At 60.7% G+C, this 16,448-nt stretch overlaps 1 protein-coding gene across 1 annotated transcript in view; it reads right to left on the bottom strand.

Moving 5' to 3' along the window:
- The window catches only part of CAMK2A (calcium/calmodulin dependent protein kinase II alpha), a 33,130-nt gene that overhangs the window by 11,266 nt on the left and 5,416 nt on the right, over positions 1-16,448 (bottom strand). The window contains exons 2-12 of the mRNA XM_075509436.1: positions 15,868-15,962; positions 11,281-11,340; positions 7,208-7,262; positions 6,811-6,876; positions 5,172-5,244; positions 4,690-4,792; positions 4,049-4,132; positions 3,321-3,415; positions 2,778-2,900; positions 1,926-2,009; positions 501-543 (exon numbers count right to left, since the gene is read on the bottom strand). Of these exons, the coding sequence (XP_075365551.1) occupies positions 501-543; positions 1,926-2,009; positions 2,778-2,900; positions 3,321-3,415; positions 4,049-4,132; positions 4,690-4,792; positions 5,172-5,244; positions 6,811-6,876; positions 7,208-7,262; positions 11,281-11,340; positions 15,868-15,962 (881 nt within the window). The remainder of the gene's footprint in view (positions 1-500; positions 544-1,925; positions 2,010-2,777; positions 2,901-3,320; positions 3,416-4,048; positions 4,133-4,689; positions 4,793-5,171; positions 5,245-6,810; positions 6,877-7,207; positions 7,263-11,280; positions 11,341-15,867; positions 15,963-16,448) is intronic.

Raw genomic sequence — 16,448 nt, forward strand, 5'->3', positions numbered from 1 at the left:
GCAGGAGGAGAGCGGGGGGGGCCCTGCAGGATCGGTGCCCTCCTGCCCAGGGAGGGACCCGAGGGACCCTGCTGCTATCTGGCCGCAGTGGCACCCAGGGACCTTTCCGACACTTTCCCGGTGCTCTCCCTGAGCCACAAACATCTCCAGGAGGACACAAAACTCGCTGCCCTGAGCCCTGGCTGCCCCCAGCACCCACATCCCCACCCCGGCACGAGCCAGATGGGTGGGTGCGTACAAACCCCCAAAACCTAAACCTCTGGGGACTGCTGTGCCTTAGCCGGACACCTCTTCTCTTGCATCCCAAGCCAGCAGCCAGCCTGGAGGTACCAGGTGACGTGGCCTGGACCACCACCCAATGCCACGCATCCCCAGAGGCACGAAGCTGCAACCTCAGCCCCCCCGTGACACCCGAGGCAAAGCCAGCTCTCCAGGGACCCTACGGGTTTGCCCTGGGCACCCTGTAAGACAAGGCGATGAGCCCCGGAGACGGCACCTACCGGAGAAGTTCCTGGTGGCCAGCATGGTGGTGAGGATGGCTCCCTGAAAGACACAGAAGGCAGAAGGAAAGGGCGTGCTGGGCCCCGGCCCCCTGCACCCCTGCCGCTCCCCCCAGCCCCGGGGGAGGAAAGCCCTGCACGTCACCTGTCCCCCGGCCACCTTGCTGGAAGGAAACTGGCCCACGGGCTGATATTCTCCTCCTGTCATCAAAAGCAGTCCTCGGTACCTGACTCCGTATCCCCAGCGCCAGGGCGTTGGGTTGCATTCTCCAAAACTGCTTTCCCTCCAAGATTAAAGGGATATTAAATATCCCTGGGGCACGTTTCGGTCTCGCTATACCCTGTCCTAGATGTAGCACGACTCTGCTGACCCGGGCCAGCAGCTGGTGGTGAAGGGAGCCACCAGGAGCGGAACCGGATTTAATTGCAATTAAAGCCGTGCCAGCTATGAGCAGCAGGGCAAGAATTTTTCATGGGAGCCACGCAAAGATCACCACTGCAAAATAACATTCATAAAAATGTTTCCTCTTTTCCAGCTGACTCTACTAACTAGTTGTTCAGCGTATAATGAGATTACTTTGGACTAATCGCTTACAGTAATGGATTACTATTTTGAAGTGTACGCCTGAACTAATTTGATTACTTGTCTAACTGAAAAGTAATAATAGGTTATAGCCAGTTTCTTTTCTTGATAATCTTGTTAGTAGCCTGCAGCTGTACTGCTCGGTGCCACATCGCGTTCAGGCCCGGAGCGCTGATGGCTCTGACTGCGGCGCAGATCAGCGCCGTCCCATTCTGTGTCTCCGGCTCTGGAGGAGACGCTGCGATTTCCAGAGCCCGTTCCAGCGCCGTGCTGCCGGCTGGGGCCGAGCAGCACCCGGGAGGTGGGTGCTTCAGGGAGGTGCTCCAGCTCGACGGTGAAGCCTGGGGAGATGGTGATTTCAGGGGGGGTACGGGCTGGGGCACACGGCAGCATCCAAGAAGGGAAAGCCTGTGGGGCTGCTGGTGTGGGTGAGCCAGAGCTTTTTGCCTGTCTATGGATGACTTTGTTCCTTGGCTGCAACGTGGCTGGGTCATCAGACCAAGGGTCTCACTGTGCCTCTCAGATCCATGTCCTGCCCCAAAGAGGAGCTTGCTTTACACTGGCTCCAGTGGGAAAGTCCTCGCCCCAGTGTCCAGGGCAGCTGCGTGACTCGGTGCTTTCCTTCACCCTGGCTTTCCTCTAAGCACTTGGGAACCCCAGCCAGATGCAGCCACCACCCCACTTGGCCTCTTTTCCCTTCTTCACAACGGGGATCCCCAAATGTCCATCACCCCCATACTGCTGACCCAGAGTCACCACCCTGTCCTTTCCCACTCGGGGAACAAACTCCCCAATGACCTTATCATGCATTTTGCAGCCAGCTTGAAGACTATAAAAGTTACCTTCAGCTTCCTCCGGGCATTGAACTTCTTCAGACAATCCACCGTCTCCTGCCTGTGCATGCATGATGCCACGGTGGCACGGTGCTGGGAGGAGAGAGACCTGGCTCAGAGCAGGCGCCGAGGGGCAAGGGGCTCCCCCAGCCCCGCTCCCGCACGCACGCACCCGCGCGTGGTCTCCCCCGGCCGAGGCACGGGCCAGAGCTGCCTGCAGCAGCAGCAGCAGATAAAACTTTACTAGGCAGCGGGAGATTGCAGCTCTGGAGTCAGCAGGATCTGCTCTGGGGGGGGTGGGGGGGTGCAGGGAGAGCTGGCTGCCCCCTGAGTTAACCCCTCGACCGACCTCGACATTTAGCAGTGTGCTCAGGGTTTGCACGTGGTGTGGGTCCCAGGGTTAAGCCCATGGACTCCTCCTGCCTTTAGGAGCTGATGTAGAGTGAGAACCGGCAGCCGGAGCAGTGGGGTGCAGCGAGGGATTGCTGCTGGGGTGCATGGATGGATAAACACAAAACTACTCCCACCCACCCCGAGGAAAGGCCCCCCAGCACAGCGTGACACCAAGAAACCAGCCTGTCCCCACCAGGGCTGGGAACGTGCCCGTCCCTCCCATCACGAGCTCCCCTGGGACACGTTTTTTGCATTCACACTCCGGGCTTTTCTCTGCTGTAAAGCCTTGGGGAAAAGGCTGCTCCGAGAGCACTGGGAGGAACCATGCCAGGAAACCGTCTTCCCAGGATGGAGAAAAGAGATGGACAGCATGTTTGGTAACACGTGCTCCCCACTGAGATGTTCCCCCCCGTGAACCCCCACATCTCTAGACCTTCGACCCCAACCGGTGAGTGCCACCAAACTCACCGATATCCAGGGATGCTTCAGAGCCTCTGCTGCCGTGATGCGCTTGGATGGGTTTATGGTCAACATCTTGTTGATGAGATCTTTCGCTTCGGGAGTGACCGTGTCCCACTCAGGGGAGGGGAACTGCCAAAGCAAAGGGACCGGGGTGAGAAATGGCAGGGAGCAATGGAAGGGGCAGAAGTCCCTTTGCACTTGGGTTGGTTCTCCCGCAACCCTTTGCTCCTGCCCACGGGACAGGTTGGAGAGACAGTAGCAACTGGAAAGAGCTGCCAGCTGGAAAACTGGAGAGCAGGGGTAGAAGGAGAAAGGTGGCAGGCCCAGGACAAGACCTATCTGTCCCGCAAAGTGGATCTGAAACGTGCCAGTGTGTGCACCTGGGCACAGCACCTTGGCCAACCCTCTGTGACCAGAGCAGAGGAAAGCAACTTGCTCCCGTCTGTCTGAATTTGCCCTGGTTGCTCTTCTGGAGCAGCAGACTGCAACATGGGGACAGCAGGAGAGAGGGTAGACAGCGAAAGGGGGAAGCAAGACAAACGCACTCACATCATAAGCCCCAGCCTTGATCTGCTGGTAGAGTCGGTGCTGGTCTTCATCCCAAAAGGGTGGGTACCCGACCAGCAGGATGTAGAGGATGACACCTGCCCGGGAGAGGAGACGTGGGATCAGTGGGAGAGCGTTCTTGCTGGAGGTATGAGCAGACCCAGCCTGGGGACTGGCCCAGCTCAAGCAGAGAAATCGAGAAATTAGGGAAACAGAAGGATCTGCTCCCTGATTAAAGAGCAAAAGGCTCGCTGGTGGGTCCAGCTCCATGCTGACGTGCTCAGCGGCTGGGGAGATACGTGGCTGAGCCAGACATGTGGCTCTGGCAGCCACCACGCGCAGCCTCAAGCCGGGTGCCCCATCAGGGCTGGGCGATGCCTCCTCCCCATCGCGGGCGGAAGAAAGCTCCCCTCCGGCTGCAGCTACGTGGAGGCATTGCCTGACGTGGAGTCGGGCAGGGCGAAAGAGCCAGCGTCTCCTCTGCCTGGGGGCTTTGGGTGCGTAGCAAGGGCGCTGATCCGTCAGAGGAAGGTGCCGCTGGACTGGGAAGGAGGGTGCTGCTTTGGGGACAACCCAGGGTAATGTGCCACCTCTTGGGTAAATCCTCCACCCTGACCTCCCCGAGACATAGCTAGCAATTGCGACTTGGGACTTGCTAGATCAACAGCCTGCCTAATCCCACACAGCCCAGCCCAGCCCGCTCCTGGCATTACAGCCCCGGTCTGACTTACCGCAAGCCCACAGGTCCACGGCTTTGCCATAGGGGTCCTTCCGGAGCACCTCGGGGGAGAGGTATCCCGGGGTGCCAGCGAAACCTGGGACAGACAGCCCGTCACGCACCGCCAGCAGGCAGCCCCCATCCCCGCATTGCTTGCCTGGTGCCTGGCCAGTGGCTGCAAGAGCTGAGAGCCCTGGCACACGCCGAGCTGGCGAGACGGGCACCCTCCCTCCAGAAACCTCTGGTCTCCCAAGAGCAGAGCAAACAGCAACAGCCAGCGACAGCAGGCAAACCCCACGATGGTGCAGAGGGATGGGGTGCTCCGGTGTGCACCTCCAGCACTTGGACGAGGTTTTCCTTCCCTGGGTCTGCCCCTGCCACCAGCTTGTCCAGCTCACCAGGACATCTCGGTGACTCACCGAGTCCCTGTGGAGCTGTTTGCCTGTGCCCTGGATCAATACAGGCTGTTTCCAGGGGCACAGCTGGAGCCATCGAACTCCTCCTCATCCATCATACCTCCCAGGCTGGTGCTGCCAGGGCACTCCCATAGCCCAGGGTTCAGGTCTTGGGGACGCGTGTCCCTCCTGGAGACCCCCTGACCAAACACACCAATGAGGGCTGCAGGATGCCCCACCTCAGGCCAGTCCTACTCACCAAACCATGCTTGCTGGTCCCCCTCCACCTCGATGGCAAGGCCGAAGTCAGCCAACTTGACGGCAGCACCCTTCAGCTTGGATGCCAGCAGCAGGTTCTCAGGCTGCAGGAGGAGACAGGGGTTGGAGAGGAGTGAAACCCCCCGAGGGCTCTGCTGTTGCGGGGCGGGGGGCTTCCCAGCACAGCACGGAGGAAGGTCAGGGCTCTGGATATGCTACTCGACCGGTTTGTCCTGCCCTGTGTCGTGGTGACCATAGATCTTTAGAGGGCCATGGACTACAAGGACCTCCCTACCCTTTCTCCCTCGCGCTGTTTCACCCCGGAGCTGGTCTTTCCTCTGTGGCTTTCCAGAAGCCCTACAGGGTGTTCCTCCTTGCAGTGTTTCAGCTGCCCTGGAGGACCCAGGGCATTGGTTCACAGGGTTTTGCATCGCAGATGGGGTCCCCACGTCCTCCCACAGGCCCTTCCCCTGCAGCTCCTACCTTCAGATCCCTGTGGACCACCCCCATCTGGTGGCAGTGCAGGACGGCTTCCAGGATCTGCTGGATGCAGTGGCTGTGGGAGAGAGGAGAAAGCTCACAGAAGGGTCCAGCAAGGCAGAGTTTACTTAAGACACTTCTACTTGGCTGCACGTCATCCCTCCTGCCCCTCTCCCCATCGTGCTTCCCACCAGCGGCCCTGCAGCACAGCTCAGCATCCCCCTCCACCGAAAGCCACGCGCCCGCGGAGAGCAGCGTACACCCAGTAAGACTCCACCAGAGCTGCTGGACACCCAGCCATGGCGAGCAGGAGCACAGGGGCTACGGTGGAGCCCATGGGGTCCCCAGAGAAGCAACACTGAGGGGGGAGAAGCTGAAGACCAGCAGTGAAGTCGCAATGCCAGCCCAGATTTGGTCTCCAAACCCAGGCAGAGCAGATGTGCTGCTCAGACGTAGAGCCAACCTTCGCTCCGGCCCCATTTCCCTGGCCTCCTCTAATGCGGGTGGCTCTCGCTGCGTCTGTTCGCTTTATATCTAGTTCATTAAACCCCAGCTCTGCCGCGTGCGTGAGAAAGGAAGGGAAAAAGACTGAGGCGATGATCACTTCTGTTCCAAAACAGTTGTGTGCAAGGCAGAAGGTCTTTATTTACATGTATTTTATTCTATTTGTATGAAACTAATAAGTGGATGGGTTGTAAGTGGATTCAGTGCGGGCAGCCCATCGAATGAGATTGCTTTCTGCCTAGAAATAAGGGATATTTCCATGCAGGCAGAGGTAGCACAGAGCTTACCACCCCCTTGGACATTTGTACAGGCTATGCTTATCCTGGGGGCAAAGCCAAGAGGCACAGTGATATCTGGAGACTGGAGAGGGCCAAATCATGTCCTCTCAAAAAAATGAGGCTACTGCTGTCTCCTGGCTGAGCTGCAAGGACCAAAGGGGTGGCTGAAATGGTACCCAGCCCCCTGCCTCTGCAGCAGGGTACCTGGAAAGTGCCAGCAGGAGCGTGGGATGGAGCGGAGCTCCAGCACATCCTCCCACCCAGCCTGTCTTGACTGCTCCTCCTTAGTGCTTTCAAGTGGTAAATGCCAGAGAAACGCTCGCACATGACTCTAATGCAGCTGCAAGGTGAAAGGGTGAGGACTGCCGGCTGTCTCTGCTATCACGCTCCTGGCTGGGGCACCAGCCTGATGCTGGGCTTCCTCCCTGCCAGCCTGGGGACCCCCGCTCTCCCCGGCCTGGGAAGCCCCGACGCCCCCAGCCCGGGGAGCCCCGATGCCTTGCTCCTTTGCAGGGAGGTCAGGTGTGGGCTATGCCACCGGCCCGGGGAAGGAGGATGCTGCGAGCGATGGCTGGCAGCTGCCCGGTTCGAGGGGGGGCCGGCCCTGCGGTAACACACGCACTTCTTGGCACAGGAGCTGAGAGAGTTTAAAAAGAGAGCTTTTTTTTTTTTTTTTTTTTTTTTTGCACTACACATCTGGTTTATGAGTACATGCTGCGGAGCGGCTGTAAAACACCTCCCAGCATGGAAGGAGCTTATGTTGCAGAAAGCCAGACATGTAGGACCCTGGGAGGGAGCAGCTCGCGGGAGAAGGGGACAACTGCTGCCCTCGCCATGGTGTGGCGTGTGCCCGTGCTCACCTGGCGTCCGCTTCGCTGTAGTACTCCCTGGCCACAATGTCCTCAAACAGCTCCCCACCGGTGACCCTGCAAGAAAACGGGGGGAGTCACGCTCAGCCATCTCAGCGCAGCACGCAAGGGAGCTGGATTGATTTACAGCACGCTCAGCCCTGGCAAACTCCCCCGAAATGCCGCTGCACTGTGCACGGGGGGAGCGGGGGGGTGCAGGGCAGGGACCTGCCCTCTGCCTGGCTTGGGGGACCCAGGCTTGGTTCAAACCCAGCCTGCAGGAAGGACTTGGGTGAGGTGGGGGACGGGGGAAAGCTGAGGGGGGGCTGCGGGGGTGCGGGGCGCGTTGCCCTGGGGTAGAAGCATGCAGCTGCCGGGGGATTAAGAGACGCATTTAACCATTACTCACAGGTCAAATATCAGGTAGTGGTGGCCCTCTTCGGAGATGCTGTCGTGGAGCCTCACTGCGGCAGAGACAGAAGGGTTACGGGGTACGCCTGGCTCCCCCCCCGCTCCCTGGGAATGCCTTTGCTCCCCTTTGGGCACAAGCAGGAGCTGGGGAAGGGCAGAGCGGGGCTATTCCCCCTCCCTCCTCCTCTCGCTATTGCCGCTGGCTGCGGGGGGAGCAGGATCCCCGGTCAATGGGGTACCCGAGCCGTGGCCCCAGCCTCGGGCAGCTGTGCGAGGCTCAAAGGTCACATCCAAATCAGGGACTGCCCGGGGCTGGCGCCTGGCCGAGGTCCCGGGCAGCTGCTGGGCTATCTTGGGTGCTGGGCAGCCCCAGCCCAGCCCTCTGCCCCAGGAGAGGTGCCCGGGCGCAGGGAGGGCTCAGCCAGGGCACTGGGCTGCCAGCCCTGGCACTGACGGGGCTTCTTTTATTTTCTGCTCGTGACCTTCCTTATCTCCTTGGGAGGTCTCGGGTCGGGGATATCCAGGAATCACCGCAGGATGAGTTTCCTTCGGAGGAAGCGCTCTCCCCGTCTCCTCGCGCGGGGCTGGCATCTCGCCCCGCTCAAGGCATCCTCTCCCCTCGGCCACGCCTGGCCAGGTACAGCCGGGTGCAAACCTGCCACCCTGGGTTCTGGTTATTCAGGCTTAGATCCCTGCTCACAGCTTAGCAGGCAGATGTGCAGCGAGGGGACAGGCACAGAAACAGGTAGGACATATTAATGGAGACTGGTCCCGCGTCCTCTGCCCCCCCACCTCACATTTTGTTCCGATTTCCCTGAGGCTGTAAATATTTAACCCTTCCTCTCTGCTCACCTGGTTTCAGCCTGATACAACTTTCAACATCTTTGAGATCTTTGGAAACCAGGGAGGAAAAGGAAATGTTCAGGTGAATGATTTTGTGGGAATTTTTGCTCTTAGCCCATTTTACCACAGCTAAATCAGCTGAGCCCTGTATGGGAACATCCTCCAGACCTGAGCCTGAGCCCGGGGAGATACCAAGCCCTGCTGCCGAGTGCAGACGCTGCGCTGCATCGCTCTTATCTCCCAGGCCAGCAAACACCACTTTGCTGGTCCTAGCCCTCCCTCCAAGCTCAGTGGGCAGATCCAGCAGCTGCCAAGAGCAAGCTGCCAGCGGCATCGCCTCGCCCCGGCCAGAGCAAGGGGCAGAGGGGGTCTGCTGAGCCGGACGGCATCTTTCCTCATGCGGTCTCCTGTGGTCTTGTCTATTGACACAATTTTCTCATCTTATTCCCTGGTTATCCTTCCCCACTGCCGGCCTCCGCAGACATCCCCTGTGCTCTGACACCTGTGTCTGCCCCTTGTTTTTCTCCAACACATACTACCAGCTTTTCTGCCTTCCTCTGCTGGAAAAAAACACTTTTCCTCCTGTTTCGTCTTGCCCGAGAGGGATTTGGGGGTATTGTGCCTGTGATCCTGCAGAAGCTGAAGTGTTTAAAGGGGGATCCGGCGAGTTCGGCACGGATAGGGCCAGCGTAACTATAAGCAGATGGTCCGGATACGTCCCCTGCCTGGGGAAGTCCCAATGCCTGTGGCTGCCAGGAGCGGAGAAGGTATAAGAAGGAGCAGCCACTCTAAATATATCCTGGTCCCGCAAGTTTCTATTACTGACCGTAGTCAGAAAGGGCCGCGCCAGCCAAACCACTCCAGCTCGGTGCCGAGAGCCGAGGCAGGAGCGGGACACAGCGTCGGGACTGAGGGTCAGAAGACGATGGGTACCCGGAGTTCCAACTCCAGGGCTGGGTGTAGCCAAAGTTTCCTCAATAAAGCAAGACTTCCCTGCAAGGACACGCAATTTTGGGAAATGGCAGCTCCCGCTAATACATGACCTGGTGCCGTGGATGTGCTGCGGGGTCCTGGGGACCTGGACCTGCCCTCGACCGCCTGTGCATGGCGTTCCATGCAAGGCTCTCCTGCAGGCACGGTGCAAAGCACAGGTTGGTTCCTCCAGGCTCAGAGCCACAATAACCCCCACCTGCAGAGCACGGCATTCCCACGGGAGACAGAGGGACCCCCACACACACCCCTTGCTGCAGGGAACAAGTAAGGGGCCAGCAAAGCCCCTCAGCAGCTAGGTGCTTCACCTGGGGACGGATGGAGAGGGGTTATCTGCCTCGCCTTCCCCATGCCCCTGGCAGCAGGGACTCCTCTTCCTCTCGTTAGGGCTCGTCTGCAGTGGCACAGCTCGTTCCAGCTCCTGGGTGGGTAATTAGCTGCCTTGTGCTACACCGCAAGGGAAGCTGCGAGTCCAAGATTCCAGGCAGCAGGAGCAGTGGGGGGGGTGAGGGTGTGGGGTGGGGGGGGGGTTGGAGAAGAGCCTCCTGGGTATAAATAGCAGTGAGATTGGGCTTGTTAGGATCTCATGCTGTTAACCCCTTCCAGCCCTGTGCAGCAGGGTTGCTCGAAGCCTGCCATCTCTGCAGGTCATGGCCAAACAGCGAGGTGTGGTGCAGGGATGGGGGAGAAGGCATGGGGGGGCTGAACCGCAGGACAAGGTGTTTCTGTCCTCGGAGACCCCACCAGCCCCACGGGCAGGTGATGGAGAGGGAAGGGAAGAAGACAGCAGTAGGGAAAAGCTGGGGCCAGGCTAGGAGCCTGGGGAGCTCCAGCTGCATGGCCCAGCTACCATCCTGCAAGTCCTCATGGGGCGAGTTCCTCCATTTTTAGTATTTCTTCTATTCACACGCTTTACAGCGCGTTTCCTTCAGGTCTCAGCAATCCCCACGTATATTTTGGTGCAGAGAAAAGGTCCTGGCTGCTGCTCGGAGCGGGGGAGGCTGGACTCCCCGCCAGGACCCCGGCAGGGCAGCTCCTGTGCGGGGCATTGGTCCTGCCGGAGCAGAGGCGGGGGGAAGGCTGGGGGCCAGATCCTGCGGGGTCCGGTGCCCCGGCAATGCAGGGTAGACCCGCCGTGCAGCTGTGTGCCTGAGACAGATGGAAGCTGACAGGCTTTTTCCGAACTGAAATATTTATGGGGCAGGAGCCACGTGGCTGGTCCCGGTGTCCCGGGGTCCGGGTCCCTGGATCTGCTGCAGCGGTTCCTGGGGAGGGATTCAGGAACTGGGATGGATCCAGGCCACTGGGAGCAGCGAGGGGGTCAGGGAGGAGCTCAGCTAAAGGGGAAACCTCCCAGCTCCCGGCTGCAGGATGAGAGGGCTGCAGAGCTCCCGTCCTACCCCCAAATGCTTTCCCAAAAGCTGCAGGATCCCACAGGGTGGGCACATCGGTGCCGTGGAGGGGAGAGGGGGTTCATGCCCAGAGCCACGGCTCCGGGCGCTGCGCTCCCACTGCTGGACCATGCCCGGGGACCAACAGCCTGCGTCAGCATCGCTCCGAAGGCTGGGGTTTGCGTTTTTTTTTTACTGCAGTTTTTTCCCCTCCCCTCTCTCTCTCCTCTGGCCTATTTTTGTCTTTTGCAGGGGCTCAGGAGTTTTCCTGAAACAGCTTTTCCGAAGGAGGCTACTCTCAGATGGACGGTCGGTGGGAAAGTCTTCACTCCCCCCCCATCGCTCCTCCTACACGCCCCGTGCTGCTGCTGCTGCTCGGAGCTGCAGCCGCTTTTTGGAGCATGCAGAGGAATACAGCACCCGAGGGGGGGGAGAGGAGTAAAAATAGTCCCTTGCAGCCTACTGGGGCCCCGCTTCTCCCTGAGGGAGCTATGGCCAAGTGGGTTAGGTAGGACCTACTTCAATCCCCCCGCGCTCGGTGGAGGCCTTTCTTCCCATGACCCCGTTTGAAGATGCTGCCTCCCCATGAGGAAGAGGAGGGACGGCTCTGCGGATCAACAGGGTGGGCTGCCACCGAGCCCCTTCTCCATCTCCGGGGTGGTGGCTGGCTCAGGAGGGAAGGACAAACAGCCCGTGCTGCTGCAGGCAGGGCTGAATTATTGATGGGGACCCCCCCAGCCCCGGCGGGGGCACGGGAGGGCAGGCGGGCAGCGGAACCGGGCGCGGAGCACGGGCAGGTTTGCCTGGCTCTTCGCCTGGCACGCGGAAGGGAGCAGGGTGCGCTTACCGATGTTGGGGTGCTTCAGGAGGCGGCAGATCCGGGCTTCTCGTTCCAGCTTCTGGTGATCTGAAAGAGGCAACGGTCCTAAATTAGGTTCTGGGGAAAGGGAACAAACCGCTCTCAGCCCCTGCTGTGCTCTCTCGGAGGAGCTGCCAGCACGGGAAACCTGGGGGGGGACGGAGCAGCTGGCAAGGAGCAAACCTATCCCCTACTATTTTTTTTTTTTTTTTTTTGCTAAAGAATAACAGTTCTGGGGACACGTCTGGCATCAGGGCCTGAGGGACCGTATCCCAACACAGATGCAGCCCCCAGCCAACCCCCCAGGCACCGATGCCACGGGCAGTCCTGGGCTTTGGATGGTCCCTCGCTCTCCTCTCTCCCTTCTCTTTGCTGAACGAGCCCCCGTCACCTCCCAAATACCCTGGAGCTGCCTGGGTTACCACTGCCAGCAGCGCCTGCTCTGTTTTCTCTTATTCAGCCAAGCACAGGCAATCAGCAAGGACATTTCTGGCCCCGAATGGTACAATTTGAACGATCAAAGATGGAGCCGACCAGCGAAAGATGTCAAGCTGAAACAGGGCTATCTGCTCCGCTCTCCCTCTCCATGCCCAGCCGTTTCACATCGGGTCTTTGCTCTCCTACATTGCAAAACCCTGGCTCTGAAAATTTGCTTTGCTCTGACGCCTGGCTCCAAACAGGCAGCACGGGTCCCTCTCCCTGGCTTTTGCCAGGCTCGGGCATGAGAGACGATATAGGTCTGGGCAAAGCGAGTTGAGCTGAACCAAAAAAGCCTCTGCCCTGGGGCAGCCCAGAATGAATTCTCAAATAATTTTGTTTCTTTTTCCCTGCCTCTGCGCTTTTCTGCCTCCTTATACCTGACCCAGCCACCCTGCGTGGAGGTGCCTTGTCTGGAGGCATTTTGTGCTAGCAGGAACCCAGCAGCCGGGAGAAGCAAGGATATAATTAGGGCTGCTCGTCTCTCAGCACTATTGCTGCTACCTTGCAGGTTCACACCCCAGCGTCTCGCTCTGCATGGAACCACACCGGGGTGTCTCCGACCGCTGAGACGTGAAGCATACGTAGCCCCTTCCCTGCGGGGCTGGAACCTTCCCCAGGGCTCAGCATCCCCCGGCCGGCGACGGCGGGGCTCGGCACGGGCGAGTCACCCCAGGGCTTGGGGTGAGCTTTGCAGCCTGTGCTGGGATCTGCGAGCCGAAGGCTGGGACGAGCTTCGGTGGCCTCGTTCAGCTCCCCGTGGCATTCCCCCCGAGAGGGGACAATCTCCCCAGGGTGGGACGGGGCGACAGGGAGAGGTCGGGGTTTAGGCTGTTGCTTTTCGCAACCAAAGTCCGTTGTGGGGTGGAGGACAGGGATGGGATGGAGGGACAATGTGGCCAGTGTGGCAAACATGTCTCTGGGGAATGGGGGAGCTGCTTTCTGCCCCCTTTTCTGCTCCTGCCTGACAGTGATCTTAGGTGAGTCACTGATCATCACTGCCTGCCTCAGTTTCCCCATCTGCAGGCTGGGGCCAAATGGCCCATGGGGAACCCAGCATTGCTGGTGTCCAGTAAAGCTCCTTTGCTTGCTTAGGAGAGGCCAGAGATGACAGGAAAGGGAGGTGAATGGGACCCCGTGTATGGAGCGGATCCCGGCACCGCTCCGTGCTGCTGCCAGCCGGGCCTTCAGCTGCACAGGGGCAAGCGTGGCTACTGGCAGGGGGCAGGAGGCTGCCCCATCCCTTCCCTGCCACGAGCCGCCCGACTCGGCTCCGGCTCCCTGGCTGAGCCGCGGCAGCAGCGGTGCCGTGCGGCCCCCCCAGCCGCTGCCCCCCTCTTTGTACCCTCGCAATCTGTCGCCACCAAAACGCCTGCAAAGGCGAAGCCCGGCACAGGCGGCTTGGCGGGGAGCGCTGGGAGGCTGGTGGGGTTCGATAAACTGCAAACAGCACGGGGAGGGGGTGGGAGACCAGCAAAACCCAGGTGAAATGGAAAATGGATCAGGGAGTTTAAAGGGGGGCAGAGACGGGGTCCCTCTGAAGGGGAAGGGGACAGCAGCAGGGACCCAGCGACACACAGGAGGGGCTGGGAAAGGTGCTTATCCCTACGGGGTGAGGACTGGGGACCCCTGCCCAGGGATCCCCGGGCAGTCCCCAGCAGCAACGTCCTGGCAGGGCGAACCCCGATGCAACCCGCTGGCCTTGGAAGGGCGAAGCCGTGCGGGTGCGGAGGAGGCTGCCGTGCCTGCCAGGCTGCAGCGCCGGGGGACGAAGCCCCAGGTAACCCCAGCTCTCGCCTCAGCACACCCCGGTACGCGAGCACCCGGTAGGAAAGGTCCCGGGGGAGCGTGGCCATCGTTCCCCCTGGTGTCATGGGCTGAGCTGCGAAATGCAAGGGGAAGAGCTGCCTGAAATGAGCTGCCGGCCGCCCAGGGAGCGAAGGCAGCCTGTGCTCTGGGGGCTCTGCTCTTTCCGAGCCTGCGTGGGTTCTGCTCGGGCAGAGCTTCCCTGCGTTCAATGCACAGCAAGGACGGGCTGGGAGCGGGGGCAGAGCCCAGGGCTGGGTCTCCACGTCTGCGGTTTCCTCCGAGCATCGTGTGGCTACAACCCCTGCACGGGGCCGCAGGCTGGCAGGGGACCCCTGGTTGCGCAAATCTCCGGGACGCAGCTTACGGGGGCTTTGGACGTCGGTGGGTCGGCTGTGCCAGAGCAGTGGGGCGGAGGGACAGGGGGATGTCCCTCAGGCGGAGGAACCCTGCCAAGCTTGGGGGGCAGCTGCCGTGGGTCAGAGCATCCTCCCACCCGTGTGGCATGGCATGTCCAGCACACGGTGAAGTGCTGCTGGGGGCAGCAAGCCACGGCCGCAGCCCCTCTCCTCCCCACAAATCCAGCTGCTGCTTGGACCCAAACCCCATTTCTCCTCCAAAAACTCCGGTTTCTCTCCTGCTGGCTCCCTGTGTCGGCAGCTGGGAGGACATCTGAAGACATCACGGGCATGTTTTGCAGCTCCTCTCACCTTCCCCCCGGCCCCTGTCCTCCCTGCAACACCTTCTCTCCTGCCCTTCGCGTGTGACACAGGTGGTGGCACATCCTGGTGGGGACGTGTCCCTTCGGGGATTGCTCCCAGCCTGGGGAAATGCCATGCCCCATGCTAGCACTGCAGAAACGGGGGTTTCAAGACCGTTAGCAAAAGCAGCTGGTGATTTCAGCTGGCAGAGCAGGGAAAATAACCCTGGCGAGGTCTCTCCAGGGAACAGACGGACACAGAGCTGCTGCAGGGACGGTGCAAACCCCAGAAGAGGATGGAGAGGGGCAAACTGCGGGAGCAGGCGGGCGGAGGCAGGAGGGAGCAGAGGGAAGGCGGCTCAATCTGCTTCTCCAGGCAGCCCTGCAAACCGGGAGGCGTTCGCTGCCCGCCCCGCTGCCAGCTGGGGTGCGCAGGCAGGAGCCGAGCCCCGGGCTGGGAGCCTTCGGCCTCAGAGGAAGGGGACGGTCTGCATCCTCAAAGAGGGAGCCGGCTGGGAGAGCTCAGTGTCAGTGCTGTGCCACTTTGGCAGCGCTGTGGGAGGGAGATTGCAAAGCACCGCTTTAATTTGAGGTCAGGAAGAAGTTTGTCACTGTTTTCTGCGTTTCATTTTTGCCTTCGCAGGTGAGCAGTGGCGTCAGGGAGGGTACCCAGGGAGGGAGTTAATTAAACCCTCCCGGCAGGGCGCTTGCTCCCGGCACCCATCCTGCGCTCCCCAGTGCACCCGGCCAGGAGGAGCCGGAGCCGGGGACACGGCAGCTGCTGTCCCATCCCCTCCGTCCTCCTCATCACAGCTCCTCTGGCAGATGCCTGGGGGCAGAGGGGTCCCTGCCTTGGGGCAAGGGCTGGCTGAAGCTCTTCTGCGCCGGCTCGGCTCAGCCTTGCCCCGAGGAGCAGCCAGGACAGAGCCGCCAGCACCTCTTCCAGCAGCAAAGCAGCCAGCGTGCTCCACCGGAGCGATTAATTAGACAGCAGCGAGGGGTGAGGGCCCATCTCCAGACAGGAATGAAATCAGTCCCCCACCCAAAGCACCTTCCCGTTTCACTGGTGTAGGTACATGGGTAAGGAAATCCACAGCCCCTGAGAGCTGGGGGGGGTCAGCGGGGGCCCTCGCAGGGAGGTGATGCTCCCAAAATAACTGTGCTGCCCAGCGCCCGAGGCCGGCAGCAGTTTGACTTGCTGCAAGGCTGTAACCGTCATTTTGCTCTGACATGGCGTGCAGGGTGGTGGTGGGGGTCTCGGGGAGAGAAATGGGGTCCTGCAGGTCCCCGGGCAGGTTGGGGTCCAGGAGCCCCCCAGAGCCCTGGCACAGCCAAGCTGTGGGTGCATCCCCGCCGTCAGACGGGATGCGGTGAGCAGCCACCAAGACGTTCGCCCCATCCATCAAGGAGCTCGGTGTGTACCGCCGCGGAGACAGGGCGGGATAAGGGGGTCCCCCACTGCACATCAAACACCCCCCCGCCTCGCCGCACATCAAAGGCATCATCCCGGCACCGTGCAGAGGGAACAAATTCCCCGCTCTGCAAACCCTGCTCGCCTCTTGCCTCCCCAAAAACACCCCCCAAGCATCTACCTCGAGCAGACAGCTTCTTGGTGTTGATGATCTTGGCCGCATACTCTTGTCCTGCCAACACCTTCACGCATCTCCGGACGATGGAGAAAGCGCCCCTGGGAAGACAAGAAGCCGGAGGGAGAGGTGAAGAGCTCGGCGTGGGCAAGGGCATGGCTCAGCCCTGATGTGCCTGCGGGGCGAGGGGCAGCCGTGGGGATGGGGTTGGGGACAGGAACGGGGATGGGGACGGGGATGGGTGCCGGATGGGGAACAGGCTTGGAGGAAACACGGAGGGCTCTCGGTGAGCTTCCCTGCACCCCTGTCCTCGGGGGATGATAGGGGCAGACACAAGTAGACCTGAGGATGAATGCAGGATTCGCCCCTCCGTGCTCCCCTGGGACACCCCTGGCATCGTGCGCCTTTCCTCCTCGCCCTCCCGGGCTCTGCCCTTCCTGTCCCCCGGGAGAGAAGGGGCAGTGATTTACCAGCAGTATTGGCTCCCGAGGGACACCAGGATGGCCGCAGCTGCGACACAGCACTCGGCCACTTCACTTTAGTCTGTGCGTGTGTCTGTGCGTGCTGTAGACCTTGCAACCACAGCA

This window comes from Mycteria americana, chromosome 8 (genome assembly GCF_035582795.1).
Source record: "Mycteria americana isolate JAX WOST 10 ecotype Jacksonville Zoo and Gardens chromosome 8, USCA_MyAme_1.0, whole genome shotgun sequence".
Taxonomy (NCBI): Eukaryota; Metazoa; Chordata; class Aves; order Ciconiiformes; family Ciconiidae; genus Mycteria; species Mycteria americana.